This window comes from Balearica regulorum, chromosome 16 (assembly GCF_011004875.1).
Source record: "Balearica regulorum gibbericeps isolate bBalReg1 chromosome 16, bBalReg1.pri, whole genome shotgun sequence".
Lineage (NCBI taxonomy): Eukaryota > Metazoa > Chordata > Aves > Gruiformes > Gruidae > Balearica > Balearica regulorum.
Window position 1 is genome coordinate 3224371 of NC_046199.1, and position 20444 is coordinate 3244814.

The 20444-nt window shown below is 62.6% G+C and overlaps 1 protein-coding gene across 3 annotated transcripts in view; it reads right to left on the reverse strand.

Annotated features, from left to right (window-relative positions):
• Window positions 1–541: 541 nt before the first annotated feature.
• The window catches only part of MTCL2 (microtubule crosslinking factor 2), a 28923-nt gene continuing 9020 nt past the window's right edge, over window positions 542–20444 (reverse strand). The window contains exons 2-16 of one of the 3 annotated variants that reach the window (XM_075769120.1): window positions 20211–20435; window positions 18447–18605; window positions 15729–15791; window positions 11624–12856; window positions 10541–10657; window positions 10238–10363; window positions 9635–9865; window positions 9349–9456; window positions 8916–9083; window positions 7604–7855; window positions 7365–7436; window positions 6918–6988; window positions 5214–6663; window positions 4976–5117; window positions 542–3917 (exon numbers count right to left, since the gene is read on the reverse strand). In XM_075769120.1, coding sequence (XP_075625235.1) covers window positions 3889–3917; window positions 4976–5117; window positions 5214–6663; window positions 6918–6988; window positions 7365–7436; window positions 7604–7855; window positions 8916–9083; window positions 9349–9456; window positions 9635–9865; window positions 10238–10363; window positions 10541–10657; window positions 11624–12856; window positions 15729–15791; window positions 18447–18605; window positions 20211–20435 — 4446 coding nt within the window. In that variant the 3' untranslated portion in view covers window positions 542–3888. Of the gene's footprint in view, window positions 3918–4975; window positions 5118–5213; window positions 6664–6917; window positions 6989–7364; window positions 7437–7603; window positions 7856–8915; window positions 9084–9348; window positions 9457–9634; window positions 9866–10237; window positions 10364–10540; window positions 10661–11623; window positions 12857–15728; window positions 15792–18446; window positions 18606–20210; window positions 20436–20444 lie in introns of all 3 variants that reach the window. The other 2 variants (XM_075769121.1, XM_075769119.1) reach the window with 2 other exon arrangements.

A 20444-nucleotide genomic window follows, 5' to 3' on the forward strand; every position in this document is an offset into this window, starting at 1 on the left:
CAATGGGAGGTGGAGGTTCACAAGAATTATAGAGAGACTGAGGTGGAGGAAGAAGAGGTATGAGATGGAGGATGAGGGAGAAGGTATGGGAGATGGTGGAAAGTGGAGGACAATGAGGTATGGGCAATGGTGGAAAGTGAAGGACAATGAAGAGGAAAAGAGAGGTTGGAGGAGGATGAGGAGGACTGGGCAGATGGTAGGCAGTGAGGATGAGTAAGAACAGGCAAATAGTGGGTGGTGTTGCGGCATGGGGAAGGATGGGGGCAGTGGAGGAAGATGAAGAAGGCGGGCAAAATGGAAGAGGAAAACAAGGAGAGATGAGATGGCAGGTGGTGGAGGACAAGGAAGGAGGTGGAGATGGAGATGAAAGAAGAAGGGGAGGGATGAGGGTGACAGGAGTGATGGAGAGACATTTAGGGATTAGAGGAAGACAAAGATTGGAGGGCAATGGAGAAGGATGGATGAGGAGATGGTGGGAAATGGAGAAACACAAGGAGGGGATTGGAAATGTGGGGGTGGAGGAGGAGGCGAGATTGGGTGATATTGGCAGCTGGAGGGATGGGGCAATGGTGGGAGGCAAGGGTGGATTTTGGGATGGGAAAGTGGAAAAGGATGAGGGGGATGAGGAGATAGGAGGAGGCAGAAGTGGATGAAGAAAGATGGGGAGAAGATGAGAAGTGGAAGATGTTGAAATGGGTTGGGGTGATGGTGGGACCTACTGAAGGATAAGCAGGGATAAGAAGATGGTAAGATGTAAAGGAGGACAGAGTGATGGTGGGAGCTGATGGAGGATGAGAAGGGATGGTGACATGTTGACATAAGGAGGAATATGAAAGGAAAAGAGAAAGTGTAGGCAAAGTGGGATGAGGATGGATGGGACAAGGTGGAGGTGGAGAAGGAAGAGAAGACATGAGGACATGGTGGGGGGTCAATGAGGATAACAAGGAATGGGATGTAGTGGATGAAGGAGGAGCAGGTGAGAAGGATGGGATGCAAGTGTGACAGGAAGACAGGAAGGTGGGATATGAAGAGCAACAGAGGAGCGCAGGAAGGAGGGATGGGAGGTGATGGGTGACAAGAGCGCAGGAAGAATGGATGGGGTGTGGTGGAGGAGAACAATAAGGAGGGATAGGACATAATGTAGGATGCGGGAACACAACAGGGTGGGAGGGGACATGGTGGGTAATGGAGGAGCATGGCATGGCAGGGTGGGATGGGACACAGTGGATGACAGCACACGCTGGAAGGAGTGTGGAAGGAGGGACAGGATGTGAAAGGGGTGGAGAACAGGGAGGGATGGGAAGTGGTGGGTGGCCATGGAGCACAAGAAGGGATAGGACATGATGGAGAATACAGGAGCACAGGAAGGAGGGACAGGATATGGTGGCTGACAGACAAGCAGAGAAAGGAGGGATGGGACCTGGTGGGTGATGGAGGAGGATGGCAGGGAGGGATGGGACACAGTAGGTGACAGGAGCACAGGAAGGAGTGATAGGACGGGTAGACAACAGAGGAGCAGTGGAAGGAGGGGTGGGACATGAAAGATGGAGGTACACAGGAAAAAGGATAGGAATATGGTGGGTGATGGAGCATGGGAAGGTGATGGAGGAGCACAGGAAGGAGGGCTGGGTTGGGTTAGGTGGATGATGAAAGAGCGGAATAAAGAAGGATGGGACATGATGGGCAATGGAAGAGCACGTAATGGAAGAAAGGAAGGCGATTGAGGATGGAGGATAACAAGAAGGAAGATGGGACATGGGGGATCAAAGAGCAGGGACAAAAAGGATGAGACATGAAGGATGATGGAGGAGCAAAAGAAGGAGAGGGGATCATGGTGGGCAATAGAGGACCTCAGGGAGGGACAGTTTAACGTAGTAGCCTGGAGGAGGCTGGGACCTGCAGGTGATGAGGGGCACAAGGGCAAGAAACTACAGACAGTGATGGGAAAGGGGCTGTGGGGTCTGCGTGCAGGCTGGGGTGAGCTGCTGGGCAGGATGGGACAGGACAAGGGAGGCATGAAAACACCAGCGTCACAAGAACAATGCAGAGCCAAGAGGAGCCTGGTGTGAGGTGACAGCGCTGGCAGTGACGCCATGGAGCACCCACGGGCGATGACAAGGAGCCCTGGTGGCATGGCACAGTTGGGGGTCAGCACATGGGAATGGTGTTGGGGAGAGACAGGCAGGTAAGGAGAGGACGGGACACCGTGAGTGGGCTGGGCAGCTGGCAGGACGGCGGGGACAGAGGGACAGGATCTAGATGCATGTCCCCACCCACGGGTGCCCCAGCCACCCCACACTCCCCTCCACAGCAGCACCGGTTCCCCAGACGGGACAGGCATCATGGTCCCCCCATCGCAGCACGGGAAGGCAGCACCCAGGGCGTGGGCGAGGGGTTGCAGGGCCTTTATTCATCACACGACAAGCGGGCATGGTACAGGGGTGCAGGACGGGGCGGGCAGGGGGCCGTCATCGGGGCAGAAGGTGCCCTTCATGCGACCTTGGCATGGGCTGGCGAGAGGAACCAGAAGGACAGGGCAGGGGCAAGCGTGGCTTTGCCCGAAACACCTCGGGCTTCGCCCCAGGCCGGGCACTGGCACGTTGGGGGGGACAGGGGCAGAGGCTGCACGGGGGCCAGCGCTGAATCGGCCACCTCCACACCTCAAACAAATTTTCCCCGTGGCTTTCGTAAATCCCTCATCGGCCTCGACTCAGCCCCCGGCCCCGCGGGAAATGCCCAGCACCGCTATTTACAGAATAAGACAGAACTGACCAATATTACAAATAATTAAAAGGCAGTTGTAAAAATGAGAAACCACATTCCAAAAGTAGAGAGTCTTTTAAAAAAAAACAAACCCAAAACAAAGCAAACCAAAACCCCCATTATCAATGAAAATGCTAAAAACCACCCCGAAAGGATCTATGTACAGCAGGAGATTGCCCGTGGCAGCGCTGTGCCTGCCGGGCTGCAGGGACCCGACTTCTCGGTGGCAGGCAGGGATGCTGCCCGGCCCCGGCTGCTGGTGAGGGTGGGCAGCACCTGCCCGCTACGTCCCGCACCCGGGTGACGAGGGTCCCCGTGGGGCCGGACAGGCGCCGCAGGAGCAAAAGGCCATCGGTGCTGGGCCTGCTGGGCCCTGGCTGATGCTGGTGTGTCCGGAGACACAGGCAGTGAGTGGCCGTCACGGAGATGCTGACGGAGGCTGCGACGTGGCAGTGATGCAGCCTGCCTGCTGTGGGCAGTGTGCGGCTGGACGGGAGGGGGCAGCAGCTTCGGCAGCAGGAGCATTTTTTAAACGAAGCTGCAAGATGACAGCAACGCGCAGAGGCCCTGCAGCGCTGTACGCGGCCCCAGAGCAACGGGCAGAGCCCCCGGCGCAGCGTACGGAACGCCTGGAGCAGTGTGCACGGACTCAGAGCAATGCGCAGAGCCCCCGGAGCAGGACAAAGAGCCCCAGAGCAATGCATGGAGCCCCTGGAGCAATGTCTAGAGCCCCCAGAGCAAGGTACCCAGCCCCTGAGCAATGCGCAGAGCCCCAGGAGGCGCAGGCACCTGCAGGCAGCTCCATCTGGGTGAATCCCTGCCTGGCCTCTGGCAGGCAGCTCGAAAATAGGTCACGCAGCCGCCTCCGAAATTGCTGTTCTCTCCTGAGGCTGCACAGAGGCACCAACACTGCTCTGCGCGGGGCTGGGACGCAGACCCCCAAGCCCTGGGAGCTCTGCACCGCCGCGGGGGCTGCGGCCGTTGCCCTCCTCCCTCCCTGGATAAGGCTTTTTCTGGTGGTGACCGAGGGACGCATGGCGCAGACCGCAGGCCACGCTGCAGCCTCCCAACCCACAATCTCTTAATCCAATTGGTGCATCTCCAATGTAGCTCATTTCGGTATTTTTAAAATGCACTTGGTTTTACATTGCAGGCTGTCCGGAGTTGGGCAGAGCCAAAAGTGGAGGACAAAAAAAAAAAAAAAAAACAAAAAAGAAAAAAAAAAAAGAGAAATATGTATATTCTGTATATTCAGCACTTGAAGGAACAAATAACTACAAGTGGCCCCGAGCAGGGAGGTGGGTGCAATGCAGGGGGGCACCACAGCCGTGGCTCCTCGGGATGGTGGGAGGAGATATGCACGCACATGAGTGTGCACACACACACGCAGGCACACGCTGTCTCTCCCGGCCCTGTGCACCCGGCAGCCCTCTCTCTGCAGCTGGAGGAGCCAAGGGGACCACCCGGACCCTTCCCAGCAGTGAAGGACCTCAGCAGCTCCCCGCCAAGAGCAAAAGGGTGGCCAGGGAGGGCCCCCACACCCAGCCCAGCCTGGGTGACCGCAGGGACCCTCCCCGCCTCCTTCCTGCCCGGGGAAGCACGTGCTGCCCCGTGGCTGATGCAACCGCGCCGCAATCGGGGCTGGCAGGGATGCGCTGGAGCTCGGGCAGGGCAGGCAGCGCGGGCAGCGCTGGCAGTGGCTGCGGACGCCAGAGCCAGCACCCTCCGGCCGCGGGGCCCAGCACAGCATCACGCCTCCATCCATCGCATCCATACGGCGTCCCTGCCACGCTTCGCCCCAGCCCTGCCCTATCTACATGAGCAGCCTCCCCCGGCTGCTCTCCCCTTCTCGGGGCCCCTGTGAGCCCTCGGCATGGCGGGGTCTCGGCTGACATTCCTGGGGCGGTGGGCACCGGCGAGGACCCCCCCCGGTGCCAGCAGCGGCTCCAAGGGAGCGGGTCTCCGCACAGGCGGGAGGTGAAGCAGCCATCCCGGCGGGATGTCCCCGCACACCCCAGGGTTGCCGGCAGCCTCCGCCGCTGGCTCCACATCTGCTTCATAAACGTCCCCGGGGGCGAGGGGACGGTTAGGAGACAGATGCGCCCGCGCCGCCTCTGAGAGGGGCCCCCGCGGGGCGTCAGCGCGAGCGCTCTTCCGGCAGGAGAGTGGAAAGCAGGCACGCTGCGTCCCCCGGCCCCCCGTCCTCACTCACTCGAGGTCCCCAGCTTCTCCTCCACCCTGGGGGGGTCCGCGGGGTGCAGTTTGCACTTGGAGGGGGAATGGCGGACAGCGGAGCGGGACGGCCGGGCGAAGCAGGAGGTGAGGGACTGGGAGCTGCAGTCACACGCCGTGTCCTGCAAAGATAGACAGGGCACAGGGGAGTTAGAGGGGTCGGGCGCCCCGTCCCCTGCCACGGCGGGACACCCTGGGGGGGCACCCTGCCTCGTTACCTCGCTGGCTATGGCCGAGATGAGGTCGGGGTCCCGCAGGGCTGCGTCCTTACACCCCTGGCCGGGGGACGAGGGTTTGGGGTCCTCGCAGCTGCTCTGCTTGAGGACTTTCTTGTTCAAGATGCGGGAGATGTTTTCAGCCGGGTGGTGGGTGGCTGGGCTGGGGTGCTCGGCTCTCTTGCTGCCCTCCTCCCCGGTGGACTCCTTCTTCTCCGCAGGGGCGGTGGGGCTCTGTGCCCGCCCGCAGACGTTCCTGAAGAACTCCTGCACGAGGCCGTACTTGGGTGCTTCAGGCTTGGCCCGGCTGCTCTCAGGGCAGCCCGGCTTCCAGATGGACTCGGTGCTGCCCGCGTGCTCCACCACGCTGAACAAGCTGGACAAGCCATCGTTGATGTTGCTGAGGACGGGGCTGTCGCGGGTGGTGGTGGAGCGGGCCCAGGCAGAGCCGTTCTGCTTGCTCTGGTGCAGGTTCCAGAGGCTCCTGTCCTTGGAGGCGTCCAGCTTGGAGGAAGACCTCCTCTGGAGCTTTGGAGAGCCGTATTTTGGGGAGCAGCACGGCCGCTCAATCCTGGAGTGGACCTTATCCAGGGAGGAGGAGATCTGCTTGCTGCGCACGGACACGAGGGAGGAGCTGCGCGGGGACCAGCTCTTGCCGTGCACGCCGCTGCCGCGCGGCAGGTCCGTCTGCAGGCCAACGCTCACTGTCTGGATGGTCTGTGTCCCCACGTGGGCCAGTCCCACCGTCTGGCTGGAGGCGCTTTTCACTTTCCTCTCCAGCGAGCTGGAGCGGATGGCCTGCCGCACGCAGTTGGTGATCTCCTTCATGTCGTCGCTCATGTTGCCAGAGATCTCCAGGTCGTGCAGCGAGGGGGGGAAGCGGGGCACTGGTGGCACCGCGCTCTCCACCGTGCCGCCGTCCAGCAGCTCCCGCTGCTGCTTGGAGAAGTTGCAGAGCCACTGGCTGTAGGTGCTCTCGGCACTGGCCGACTCCTCCGGCTCCTTCGGCTTGGCCATGGTGAACAAGAACCCAGGTTCAATCATGATCTTCCCCTCCTTGTTGTGCACCAGAGGCGCTTCCAGCCGCCGCACCACCGGCGGGCTGTAGTAGATGCGGATCCCCGTCTTGTCGGGCGCCGTGTAGCTCCTCTGCATTTGCTTCTGGGCTGGGTCGTGCCCGGAGAGGCTGCTTGCCCGCGAGTAGTCCCAGGAGGAGATGCCCAACTTCTCCTTGGCCAGGCTGTCGGGGACAGGTTGCTCAATATTCACATATGTACAGTTTGAGGGAGGAATGCCGGTGCTGTCCCGGATCCCGTTGGGCAGCAGCTGGGCGGCCGCGGATGCCTTTTTGCCCCGGGAATGGTCGCCCAGCCCCGGCGCGGTCTTTCCAGGGAGGTAGGGAGAACAGTCGAGCAAGCTTTCAAACTCTGACATGGAGGAAACGGACTTGGTCCTGTGGGAAGAGAGAGGATGGGGCTCACAAGGGGACAGGGCAGCAGGTTGGGGGGCAGCTGGAGGCACCCCACTCCCACCCCAACGAGACCCTCCTGGGCACCCAGTCCTGCTCCTCATGGGAGCCCTTGGCCTCCAGGGCAAGCCTGGACCATGGCTGCATCTCTCCCCCAGCTGCCGGGGCTGCCAACCCTGGGACAGCCCTGCGCAGCCTCCTCCGTGCCCTGGGGACCATGCAGGCACCAGCACGCTCACCTTTTGAGGTTGGTTCCCTTGGCTTCTGCTTCAGAGCTTGTCTCTTTGTCTGTGATTTTTTCATTGAGAGCCTAAGAGGACACAGAAGTGAGCTGTGGTGTCAGCAAGCACAGCACCGAAGTACACAGATGGGCTGGAGCTCCCTGCTCCTCTCCAGCACTACCGCCCCGCCATGCACCCCAGCCTGGCATCCCATTCCCAGGGCTACGTGGGGCTCGCTGTGCCCACATCTATTTTACATCGACTTTTTATAACCCCACTGAAGCCCTTGGGGTTCAGCCACGCTCTCCACCCACTCGTTTTCCCCAGTGCCTGGTGCTCCCCCTTGCAGCCTGGTTTGCTGTTCAAGGGGGTGTTATTTGGGGTTCACACTACCTCCCATCTAACCCTTAGCATAGACCTGAGCCCAACGAGCACCCCGAGAGCCCTCCACCTTCTCTTGCCCACCTCTTTCCAGTTGCTGCCGTGCTTCTCCATTTCGGAGTGTTTCAATGCCCATGGGTTGGCTCCTTTCTGCAACTGGAGAACGTGTTGGTCACTCCATGTGTGCAACATGTGCCCCTCTGGGCAAGCAAAAGCATCTGCCACTTGCCCCTGGTGTGTGCCCCAAGCGTTTGCTCTCAGGGCACACGGGGGGGCAAGTGGCAGAGGCTGGAGGACACGTTCACGATGAGCATACACCATACCTGGTTGATTTTGTTCTGCAGGTCTTTAGCTTGCTGCTCTGCCTGCTGCTGCTCCTCCTTGAAGCGGGCCAGCAGCTCCACTTTCTCCTGGTTCCAGTTCTTCTCGCTGATCTGCAGCTGCTTGGTGAGGTCCATGACGGCACTGTAGGACTCGGCTAGGAGATGCTGGTGCTCCTCGCGCTCCCTCTTCAATGCCACCTTCCAGTCCGGCAGCATGCGCTCTGCGATGCCTTTGCCTGCCTTCGACTCCAGCTGCGGGGACACATTGGTGGCTGTGGGGGACCCATGGCTCCAGCGTGGTGCTGGACATCCCCAGCTGTGGGCAGCCCGGTTCCCAGTGCAGGTCCCGTGGTCGGGCAACAAGCGTGTCCCCAAGGCCGTGTTGCACAGCACGGTTCGCCTGTGGGCACGGCCGAGCTGCCGCCAGCCCGGGCTTGCAGCCATGTCATGCCAGACGGCCCAGCAGACGGTCACTCAGTGGGACACGGGCTCAATGGCCCGTCTGCTCGGCTGCGCTCTGCCCGTAATCCTGCCCGCTGGACCCGACTGCGGGAGAGGGGCGGCATCGCCTGCGAGGCGGGCAGAGCAGTCCCCGAGGATGCTGCTGTCGCTGGCAGCCAGGAAGGCACCTGAAGGCAGGGTGCTGCCACCATGGCAGCTCTGCTCTCTTTTGGGGGGAGAGAGGGGAACTGGGGACCACCGCTGAGCTCTGCCCACAGAAATCCTGCCTGGGCGGCGCTGGCACCTGCTCTGGGGAGCGGAGCTGATGTACAGCCACGGGCTGCTGCCAGCACAGCGCAAGGGAGTGGAAGCCCTCATCGCTGCGAGGGAGGGCTGGGGGGCGGAGGAGACTGCTGCTGTGCGCAGGAGCCCCCCCCAGCGCGAGGCTGCCCTCCCTCCACCTCCTGCTCTCGCCGCAGCCGTACATCCCTCTCGCAGCATGAGCAGAGGTGCAGAGCACCCACCCGTGCTGTGACCCCGGGGAGGAGAGGAGGGCTCTGATGCTATTCCTAGATGCCTGTCCTGGGGAGGGATGCTGAGCCCCACTATCATCCTGCCCACCCCAGACAAACCCAGCGGAGGAATAAAGAGCATCCTCTGCTGCTCTACAATCGGATTTTTGTGCCAGCCCCGTTGCTATAGAAACTCGCCTGCCGGAGCGGCTGCTAATTGAGATTCCCACAGTGCCACCCTGCCTCCCAGCCCTGCCCAACCGTCAGCGCTTGGCACACGGCGCGCGCAGCCACCAGCCCCACGTCCCCACCAGGCAAGGGGGACCCCCTCCAGCCCGTGGGGTGCTCGGGGCTCCCACCTGGGCGATGTGGCACTTGAGCTCGGCGCGCTCCATCTCCCAGGCAGCCTTGGCCTTGGTGAACTGCTGCTGCAGCTCGCTGGCACCGCGCCGCTCCTCCCGCAGCTCCGTGCACAGCTCCTTCAGGGTCACCTTCATGTCCGCCAGCGTCTTGATGCACTCGTTGGGCTGCCGGCGCATCGGGGGTGAGCAGGGGGAGCGGGGGCCCCGTGCCAGAGGGGACCCAACAGGGTAGGACCCCGTGGGAGCTGCCCTCTCTGCACCCCATCCCTGCAGGTTGCCCACCCCCAGGGTGAGGGACAGGGGGTGCCACCAGGGCAGGGGAGCATCCCCTCCCAACCAGGCACCCTGGGAAGAGCAGCCACCCCGTGCCACACAGCTGTGGCAGGGGCTGATCCTGCCCACCCCCTGGGCTCATGGGGACCTCCCTCACCGTGTTGGGGGTCCAGGCGTCCCCGGCACACGTCTTGTTGTCCGCCTGCTGCTGCGGGGCGAGCTCCTCCTCCTCCAGCAGCAGGTACAGCTCCTTCATGCTGTTCACCTGCGGAAGACAGCATGGCTGGGGTGGTGTGGGGACCCAGCGCCCACGGCCAGGGATGGGGGACACCCGAGCAGCCCTGGGTGGGACACGTAGGTGTGAGGGACAACCCTGGGGATGCCCGACAGCACGGTCCCCCCTCCACAGCAGCTGAGGTGAGAGCCCCCCCAGCCCACAGTACCTCCAAAAAGTCCTCGCCCTCGCTGTGCACCATCTTGCCCTGGCGCCAACGCTTGAGGAACCACTTGAGCTTCATGAAGAGCAGGAGGAAGCTCTGCCTGAACTGCTGTGACTCCTGAACCAGCAGGTTCTTCTCCTGGCTCCAGAACTTCTGCTCCAGCCGCCTCTGCAGGTTCAGGCTCTGCAGCTCAAACTCCCGCCGCAGCAGCGCTTTCTGGTGGTCCTCCTTCAGCTGCGGAGAGACGCGTGGGCTCTGAGACAGGGGCTGCTGGCAGCGATGTGGTGCCTCCACCCCAGGGTCTGGGGCTGAGCCTGGTGCTGGCCGCGTATTTAACACCCCCAGGGAAGTACAACGCTGCGGCCGCGGGCTGGGGACAGCAGGGCCATCGAGGCACCACCGTGGGTGGGAGCCCTGCATGGCTGCACGCCCATGTGCAAGGAGGAGTGCACTCGGCCCCTGTGCCCTTTGAAGATGGGACACGCTGTGTGCGGTCCTGGGTGACACCCAGGTCCCCACGCAGGTCATCAGTCTGGGGCTGGAGGTGGCACAGCCATGGGTGCAGGGACACGCGTTTCCCAAGGATCGGGGCTGCTGCCCGCTTACCTGGCAGATCTTCTGCGAGAAGTTGTCCACCTCGTCCTTCCTCAGCTGCCTCTCCTGCGAGAGCTGCTCCTGCAGTCCCCGCAGGCTCTCGTTGGCCTCCGACAGCACCAGCTGCAGCTCCTTCATCTGCAACGGCCCGGGGAGGGGATGGGGACGATGGGCTGCGCCTGGCCGTGGCTCCCCGCGTCCCTCCCCGATGGGGCTCTGCGGCTTCCCTTGTCCCCTGCTCTCAGGAGGGACAACCCCATCCCCACAGCACCGTCCCCAACCCCGGGGAGACACGGCTCCCTGCCCGTGTCGTACCTCGGTGGCGTAGGAGTCGTTGTCCTCAGGCCGGCAGGTTTTGTAGCTCCGGGGATGTGTAGGGTCCATGTCCTTGGCGTGGGGGATGCAGTAAGGGTCGGCGTCCCTAAAATCAGGCTGCTGCATGCGTGGGCAAGTTAATGAGAACAAACCAAAAGAGCGGGAAGGAAAAAAAAGCCAGAAAACAAAACAATGGGTTTCCGAAACAGTAAAGAACTACAAGACAACAAAAAGGATGAGGAGGAGAAGGAGCTTCATCACCATGGCAGGAGACAATGCAGAAACCAAAAGGAAACACAGGATGAGGAGACACGTGGCCTGGATTGTTTGGGGAAAGGGGAAAAAAGAGAGAAAGAGGGAAAAAATGTGCAAACACCAGTTACGGTGCCATGCAGTGACTGGGGCAGACTGGGACCCGGGGCTGGTGGGACCGCATGCAGTAAAATAGGACTCTGAACAAGCGAGTGTGCTCCAGAAAAAGGGGCTTGTGCCTGTGGCCCCAACCACCATTGACATCCCTGGCCCCCAGCACGAGCTGGGCCCCCTCCGCTGCTCCGAAGGTGCTCCCCATGGGATGCAGATTCACACTGGAGCCTTTGCTCCCCAAATTACCACTGCCTGGGTACCACTGGGGGCTGAGGCTTCTTGCAAGCGGGGTCCCCGCAATTTGGGCTGCTTTCAGGCGGCTGCGGGCTGCTCTCCTCCCACCCAGCTCAGCCCCAATAAGAAAAGAGCTTCTGAGCCGGGGATGTTGGGCTGAGCACCCGAAACGTTGGCCCCTGCTAAGGTGGGATGGCACCCGAGAGCCCCCGGCCACAGCAGGGCAGTCTCGGCACGACCGGCCCGTGTCGGGATGCACCAGGATGCCCACCGCCTCCTGCCCTGGGCACACTCTGTTGGAGCAGAGTCCTACCTTGTCCCCGGTGCCACTGGCATGCAGCGAGGTGTTAGTTTGGGTTTTGCTCTGGGAGAGGCAGGAAGGAGGTTACGTTGGGGATCGGGGTTTGCTCCGTTAAAGCGGGAGGAAACGGGGCGGCAAATAAAGCGGCAGCTGCTGCGGGGGACGTGGGAAGAAGCCCGTACCTGGAAGTCGGAGGCATGCTCCTTCTGCAGCCCCTCTTTGGTGGCGTCGTGGCTGCCAGGGCCGGAGAAAGGGAAGGAGTCCGCGTGCTCCTTGAGACCACTGGTGAGGTGGTCCACCTTCCTCGCGAAGCAGCCCAGGTCCTGCTGCAGCACGCCCAGCCGCATGAGGAGCACGTTCATCAGCTTGGCGTCGCTGGGGCTCTCGCCGCCGCTACCCACCGCCTCGCCCAGCAGCCCCCCCACGCACTCGTTGTCCAAGCAAGCCTTCAGCCCGGAGGTGAAGCCGTTGGCATCTGAAATCAAGACGTCGATCGCTTTGCTGACGAGCGTTGCCTGGTCCCGGATGCCCAGCAAGGTCTCCAGGTCTTTGGGCTTGAGCAGCTTGGCGGGACCATCGGGCACCTTCCCACCGCTGGGCAGCCTGTCCTGCCCATCGGCTTCGCCGCTGCCCATCCCATCCCTCCAGCCGGCGGTAGGGATGCACTGTGCTGAGTCGCCAGCCTCGGCGTCGGTCTCCAGCATGGGCCGGGTGGTCTGGCAGGAGGCCAGGTCGCAGCGCTGGAGGTTGGAGAGCAGCACGCGGTTCTCGTACTGCAGCTTCTTCACCTTGCCGCTCAGCTCGCTGATCTGCACCTTGGCCGTGGCCAGCTCCTCCTGCGAGGGCTCGCTGACCACCGAGCAGCTGTCCTCTGACAGCGTCACGTCCAGCTCGTGGTCCGACTTGTACTTGGTCAGCTCGTTCAGGAGGAGCTTGTTCTGGTCCTCCAGCTCCAGCAGTGAGCGCCTCAGCAGCTCGGCCTCCTCCTCCACGAACTGCAGGTGCCGGCGCAGCTCCGCCACCGTGTCCCCTGCGTCCCCGCAGCCCGAGATGCCTGCCAGGAACCGCGCGTCCTGCCCTGGCAGCTCTCTGTCCCCCTGGCCCTTCATGTCGTCCATCTCCGCCCGCAGCCCGCGGTTTTCCACCTCCAGCTCCACTATCCTCCGGCTGAGGATGTTGGCTTCTTCCTCCACCAGCTTGAGGTGGACCTTCAGCTCGGCCTCCCGGGAGTGGGGAGAGTCTGCCAGCTCCTCCACAGAGAGGGAGCTGTCGAGGTCCCCGTACAGGGACCTGTACTTCAGCAGCTCCTCCTTCATGCCGTCGTTCTCCTTGGCCAGCTTGGTCAGCTTCTTGCACATCAGGGCCGACTCCTCCTTGGCAAAATGCAGCTGGCACTTCAGGTCTGCGCTGTCCTCCTGGGGACCGAGAGGGCACGGCCGTTAGAAACGTGCTCCCAGGGGCCACGGTGGCTCCGAGCGAGCCCTGCGGACATGCTGCCCTCCCACCCCTGTCACCCCGGGGGAGCCACAGCCCTGGTTCACAGAGGAGAAAAAAACAATTGAGGATCCATCCTGAAGGCTTTCAGGGAGAGCCCAGAGACAGGGCAGGATGCCCAGGCGAGGAGACACGTGGCTCCGGCCCCAGGAAGGACACCGAGCCACCGCCGGGGATGCGGGGACGGAGCCCAGCCCCGCTGCAGCCCAATCCACTGTGGGGAGCAGGGGGAGGGAAAGCTGTCAGACTCCGCAGAGGAAGATAAAAGCCACCAACAAGGTTTCCTCCTGAAAACTGGCAAGCGCTGAAACAACTGGCACTACTGCCGCTGCACGCCCCCCCGCCGGAGCTCTGCTCCTCCCGCTCAGCCCCAAACACTCTGTCATGGGGAGAAGCACCAGTTTCGGCTGGACACCTCCCGAAGTCCCAGCCCTTGCCCAGCACTCATCCTCGCTGCCATCACCTTTCCAGGGGACAGAAAACCCAGGCAAACACCCAGGCAAACACCCTGCATCAGCTCACTGGCCGCTTCCCAGGCCCTTTTGCTTCTTGGAACTGTTTCTCCACGTGTTTTTTTTTTAAATTTAGCAATAAGGATCTCGGCTTTTTGCCCAGACAGACCGTTTCTCTACTTTGGAAAGCTTTTTGGATAAAGGACCAGGATTTCCTGACGTCCAGCTCGTGGCTTCCCGTGCCGTGGGGTCACTCGAGTGCTCCGAGCTCCGGCGCGGTGACTGCCAGGAGGGGACCTGCCGGGCTGCGACCCTCGCCCCGTGGGACCCGCTGGAGCCCTGAGGTGGCCGAGCCCTTTGGCCGGGTGGCTGCTGGCCCCGGCAGCCCTCTGCCTGGCTGAACTCGTCCCCTTTTCTGTTTCCTTGGCTGGCAGAAACGAGCTGTCCCCCCGCTTTGGGTGCTCCTGACCCCCCAGTCCCCCCCCCAGCCACGCACCCCCCCCCCCCAACCCCGCAGCAGCCATTTACTCTGCAAACTTCCCGGGCTGCTCATATCAAGGCCAGGGGCGATGGGGGGGTGGTGTCCCATGAATTTGGGTTGCCGTTTTATTCCCCAAACGCCCTGCCGTGACCACAGGAACCGTCCTGCTGCTCTTCCGCGCTCGCGCACGGAGACGCGGCCTCGCTAAGGCGCATTAAAGCTGTGCCCCCCGCTAATTAGCTGCGGAGATTAGGAGAGGGCTGGCGCGGGCAGCTCTCCCCGCCGGGGCAGACATGACCTCAGTTCCTGTTTTTCCAGGGGAGAAAAAAAAAAAAAAAAAAAAAAAGCAGCAGCCCAGCGTGTCCCTCTGCCCCTTGGCATCGCTGGAAGGACACGCACGCCCCCAAGACCACCTCAAGTGCTTCTGGGGCCCGGGGCGGACCTCAGCACTGACTCTGTTCCCCCCAACTCCAGTTTCGGTGAGCACGGATGCTCGCCCAGCGCAGCCCCACGAGAAAGGGGCCCAGGAAGCCACCGATGAGTCACGAGCCCACGGGGCCACCGAGCCGGGGCTGCGTGGGAGAGGGAGCGCCCTGGGGGGAGCACGTCCAGGGGCATTTGCACCCGAGGAAGCTGGGGTTTGCTCCCCAGCACCAGCTCCTCCAGGGAGCATTGGTCACACCACAGAGCTGGGGCCGCATCCAGCCCCGCGTCCCCAGGCTGAGGGGTCTCGGCTCTGCGAGGGCTGTGGGAAGGAGAGGGGGGTTTACTGCAGCCCAGGGCTGGGGGTTGTTTCCTGCCCCGGGAGGAGGCAGAGGAGGGGCCGTATTTCAGCTTTGGGCAGGGGGGTGATGGAGGGGCTCCGGGACAGCCCCCTCGGCTCGGGGCACAGCCGGCTGTAGGCGCAAAGCCACGGTCAGCTCTTTGGGGAAATGGGGGGCAGGACTCTGGGACCGCCAGCCGGCCTGAAATGGAGTTAAAGGCAGATGACAAATAGAAGAGCGAAGGGGAAAGTCTCTGAGGGCCTGGGGTCCCCGTCCCGAAGCTGCCCAGAGCGGGCTGTGCCAGCAATGACAGGTCACCCAGAAAGCCTCGGGGTGCTCGGGGTTCCCCCCATGAGAGGCTCTCAGCAGCATGTGGCAGCGGCGTCTTGAGGGGGTCTCCCTCCCTGCCCCGGCTTTGGGGGAGCAGATCTACTCCCCAAAATAAACCTTTCGGGTCTTTTGCCTTTGAAAGAGGATTTTTCCAGTATTAAAACACTTGCATTTCTATTCCCGCAACGGCAGCTCTGCCCCTCCGAGCCCCGGTAACAGCATTAGCGAGTCAGAGCAGCTCAGCCCAACAGCAAGTGACAGCTGAAATCCTGCTGCCGCCGGCAAATCCCCCCCGTCCCCTGCGCCTGGCAGGGACAGCGCGGCCTCGAGCTGCTGCCCACCGGGACCCTCAGCTCCCCCAAACCCTGCGGGGCTCCCGGGCCACCCTCGAGCAGGCACAGGCAGGAGGGACCCAGGCTGCAACAGCCCCAACCCAAGAGCAGAAGCAGTTTTGCGATGTAAAAGCCAAAGTTCTTCAGCTCCTTACTGCAGCCCCAACACACGGAAAGGGTTAAAGCCGCCGGCCGGCCACTGATGCTCCATTGATAAATGAGACAAGGGAGAGGTTGAGGACAATGAGGATGGCCCAGCACATCAATCCCTCCCTTATGCAGGGTCTCTGAAAGGCCGGAAAGCCCGGCCAGCGAGGGGATGGCGCTGCCATGCCCAGATTTACTTCTGGGCCAGGCGTGTTCTCCAGCTAGCACCATGACCTGGGGTGTTGGTGGGCCACTGTGGCATGCCCGGGACGCGCCGGTGCCGATACCTGCACCGATGGCTTCTTCTCGGTCTTCCCGATGGAGCGAGACCCCCGCTTCTTCAGGGAATTCTGCAGAGAGAAGAGCGAGCTGTTACCTGCAGCGATGGCACAGCACCCTGGCACGGACAGACAGACCCAGCGTGGATGGACATCAACGCTGCCTTCTCCAGCTGCTTGTGAACGCCAGGAAAACGCCAGAGCCCTGTTGGGCTGAGGCCCTTTGCTTTGGGGAAGCTGGACCGGCAATTATCGTATCATGAGGTTTGGCCAGAAATTCCCCCTGCAGGCAAGCGAGCAGCGCGAGAGCAGGAGTGAGCAGGAAACCAGCCGTGGAGAGGCTGAGTCACGGCCCCGTCAGGGCTGGATGGAGCGGGGAATCCAAGCCCCAGGCCAGGGAACGGCTCTCGGGGCATCCCAGTGTGGGAGCAGCAGATGATGACGCTCGCCATCGCCTCTTCTCCAAGCAAGGGACATGTCCTGGTCGCTTAGCTATGGGGAGGGCTCCTCAGCAGGACGATGCTGACTCTGCCCTTGGGTCTCTGGGGACACAAGGGATGATGTCCAGGCTAGCGAGGACAGCTGGGCGATGGGGAGCCCAGACAGAGCAGTAAGGGAGACTGGAAGAGGGGTAAAAAGCGGGTGCCCAGAGCAGGGCCAGTTATCTGGGGCGGGGAGCTGGGGGAAAACCCTCAAGAACATCCACGCACCCCCCATGAGCACCGGCCGATCCATGCAGCTGCCTTGGACCTATTTCCAAGCTGGCGCTGAGGCCCAGCAGCCAAAGAAAGCAGCTGTGAAATGTAAGCTGCTGCCTGTGCCAAGGTGCCGGGCTCCAGGCTTTCCTATTAAGGCCACGACCATCGCTGGAGCTGCTGCTGCTGCTGCTGCAGAGCCTCTCCTGGGGGCTGGCTGGGCCACGTCGGCACCCCTCGCCCCCACCGCGCTGGGGACCGGGGCTGGCAAAGGGCATCGCCCGACCCCAAGCAGTCCCCAATCCGGCACCCTGGGTCAGATGGCAGCCGTCATCGCTCCACCTTGGGGTGGCCATGCCTGAGGGTCTCGTGGCCGAGCTGGGTGCGGCAGGCTTGGCACAGGGTACCTGGACCGATCCCACTTTTCTCCTGCCCCCACAGAAGGATAGAGCCAGAGGGGCAAACGCACACGCCTTTGGGGATGATCTGCCCATCCTGACAATTATCCAATTATGGGAGAAATCTCTTGGAAGGGAGAAATAATCAGCCCTGAGGGGTGAGCCCAGCCCAGCCTCTGCTGCATGTTGGCTTTGCTGCTAACAAGCTCCGCCACCCTCTGTGCCCTCCAGCAGCAGGGAGGAGGTGGAGGAGGGGTGTTAACTCACTCTTTGTCTAATTAGCGCTCTGCAATCAGTGAGTAACCCCAATGCCCTTGCTAGCCTGGGGACATGCCATCCCTGGGCTCAGGGAGCTCCGAGCTGTGCCAGCCAGCAGCCTGTCCCCTTTGGGCTCACCCAGCTGCAGAGAGGGGCCCTATCCTGTCCCGCGCTCTTTGGCCAGGACAAGGCAGCAGCTGGCGCTCAGGTCTCCCCATGCACCGACCACACAACCATTTTCTCTGCCTGTTTTTCAAGCGCAAGAGTCCTCCAGCCCGGCTCCCGCTGCTGCCATTTGTTATTCAGCCTGCGCTCGCTGGCTGCAGGGAAACCCATTTCACGCCTGTTAGCGGAGGCTGCGCAGTGGAGGGACAAGACACCCCGTCTGGGGTGACGCTGCTCTGTGCCACCCCGAGAGAAGGTGGCTGCAGAGGGGATGCGTGCAACCACAGTTGGGTCCTGCAGCTCACCAGGAGCCGGTCCTGGCGTTGACCGGAACCGGCCCCGGAGATGCCAAGCCGTGTGCTGGCTCCCTGCCCTGCCACGCAGGGGAGCACGGCCGGGGGGCAGAGGGACCCTGCCCAGCATCGCGTCCCCGTCCTCGGTGGGAGCGGGGCTCAAGTTCTGCCGCAGCACATCTCCTGCCATGCGCTGCCCCGACGGCTCAGCCAGCGATGCTTCCCGAGGCTCCCCCGGGACCGATGGCATCCCGGGCAGTAGGGAAGTGGGTTACAAGTGCTGCAATGGATCACAAGTCCACGCTGTCACCGGGATGCCTTTCCTGTCACCGAGGACGACACTGCTCCTGGCTGGGAGCTGGTCCCAAACCCGGCATGGCACAGAGCACCCTGGACCCACACGTATGCGTACATGCGTGGCACACGGCTTCCCAGGACACAGATGGGAACCCCATCCAGCTCCGCAGCACCACCGGGACACCCCTGGGACACCGCTGCCACGCAGCCCCACAGCTCGGCCTGGTTTGAACCGGCAGCACACGGTCAGGATACGGCCAGCGCCGGGCACTGCGCCAGGGACACGGTGGGCTCCGCGCATCGTGCAGAGCTTTGGCCGGTGGGAGTTGGGCATGGCCCGGGTCGGGGGGCTGAGCAAGCAGCTGAGGACACAGAAAGTGGCTCTAGTGCAGGGGGCAAGTCCCAGAGCCCCCCTGGGATGGGGTAGGGCCACCCTGTGCCTGCAGGGTGGGATGAAGCACGCCTCGCTCGGGCTGCTCGGATTTCACAAGCATCTGCAGCACGGTTTGGGTTTCAGCGATGCGAGCAGGGATGGGGGGATCCTGTGGTGCAGGGCCAGGACACCTGCTACAGGCAGAGCCTTGGGGACACCTCCCCGTCCCCCTCCCTTGTCCCCCTCACCTCTCGGAGCTTGTCCATCTCATTCTGCACCACCTGCTTGGCCAGCTCCGTCTCGATGAGCCGCTGGCGCAGGTCCTCATTCTCCTCCTCCAGCCTGATCCTCTTCTTCTCCACCGCCTCCAGCTCATTGTGGAGCCGCACGGAGACATCCTTGGCCACCTGGGGACACAGCGGGGCTGTCATCAGGCTGGGCGCAGGCTGCGCAGGGCTGCGACCGTGGTGCCTGGGCACCTACAGCCCTGGTGCAGAGATCGGCAGGTTGTTACTGAGACCTTGTGGAGCAGACACGATGCTGGGTGACACCCTGGTGTGCGTCCCCTCGATTGCTTGCTGTTTCTCCTTCACCCTGCGCCCCCATCCCCTGGCCAAACCCTGCCTTCCCCAACCCTAGCATGATGCTGCAGGATGCTCATCGCCCTTTTTGTACTTTTCCACCACACCGCAAGGCTGGAAAAGCCCCCAAAGGGCAGGAAAAGCCGTCGGGCAGCACCAGAGCAGGCAGCCTCTCACCGCAGGCAGCAACTGTGCGGGTTGAGAGAAAGGCGAGCTGCTGCATCACATTACGGAAAAATAGCAGCTGCCCCCAGGGTGAAGGGTGTCTCCATCCATCCCAGGCAAGGCCCAGAGCTCCCCGTCTGGATCCCTGCTAGAGGGCAGCGCCCCGGCATAAAGGGAGCTTAACAGCACAAAGGAAGGGAAAAATCCCGATCCCCCTTGTCCCCCGCCCAGCCCAGGGTACCAGCGCTGCAGAGGCAGCAGCAACCCCTGCTGCAGGGCTGGGGGGGGCTCAGACCACGGGGCCGGGCTCCCGTTCCACCCAAGGATGGGCTCCGCTTTCTTTCCCAGGAAGGGAGAAACCGGAGGGGGCATTTTTGGCAGCAGCACCCCAAGCTGGGGCCTGTTGGGTGATTTGGGGAGGGGGCCGAGCCCCCAGCAGGGACGGGCAGCCCAAGGCGGGTTCGCAGCCCTGCACTTGTGGCATGTCTCAGCTCCGGGACTGGCTGTTTTCTGCTCAAAAAACTAAGTTACTCCTCAAGCTGTTGCCCATCCCCCCGGGAGCCGTCTCTGGCTGCCACCGCACCCCCCTCCTGGCAGCGGTCCTGTAGGCAAGAGCACTCAGCAAACACTCACTGGCACCGGCGGCTCCTTGAGGGCCAGCAGCTGGTGAGGATGAAGCAGCGTCACCCCACAGAAATCCCCTTGTCCCTGCCCCAGCCCAGCGTGCTGTGATGCCCAGGGCTGTGCAAGGTTTCCCTGACAGCCGAGAGGAGCAGCTCCCAGGTCCTCAGGGTCCTGGTCCCCCCGCTCACTCCCTGCGCACTCGTGCTGCTCCAGCCCGCGATGGTGGCCCCATCCTGTCCCTACCGGTGCAGGACAAAGGAGCTGGACCTCGGGGCACATGGCTGGACTGGGCTCCAGCCTGCACAGGATGAACCTCATATATGGCACTGTGAGACCCCCATCCTCGGGCAACGCTGGCCCTCTCCACCCCCCGGGCGCCCCCAAACGCCCCCATGCCCAGACCACCCATGAGCCAAAAGCACTGCTTCCCACGTCTGGTACCATCACTGCTAGTGGGGAAGCGCGATGCTCCCACTAAGGGGCTGCACCCCGTAAACAGCACAGTCCCCTGGAGCTCCCTGCACCCCAACATCCCCTCCCACCACCTCGTGCCGCACCGGCCATCATGGCCACATCTCACCAAAAACCACTCTGGGGAACCTGGGGACTGCCCAGATGGGGACATCGCCCTCCTGGCCTCACCTTGACATCCTGCTCGAGGCTGTGGATGAGCTCGCCGTCCACCTGGCCCGTCTGTGCCACGCGCAGGCTGCGGCGCTCGGCCTTGCGCAGCCGGTACTGCAGGATGCGGCAGGTCTTGCTGGCCTGGTCCAGCTGCTGCCGGAGCTCCTGCAGCTGGTAGACGTCCTCTTCCATGTAGACATCCCTCATCTCCAGCATCTCGGCACGTAGCTCCTCAATCTCATCCTGTGGGGA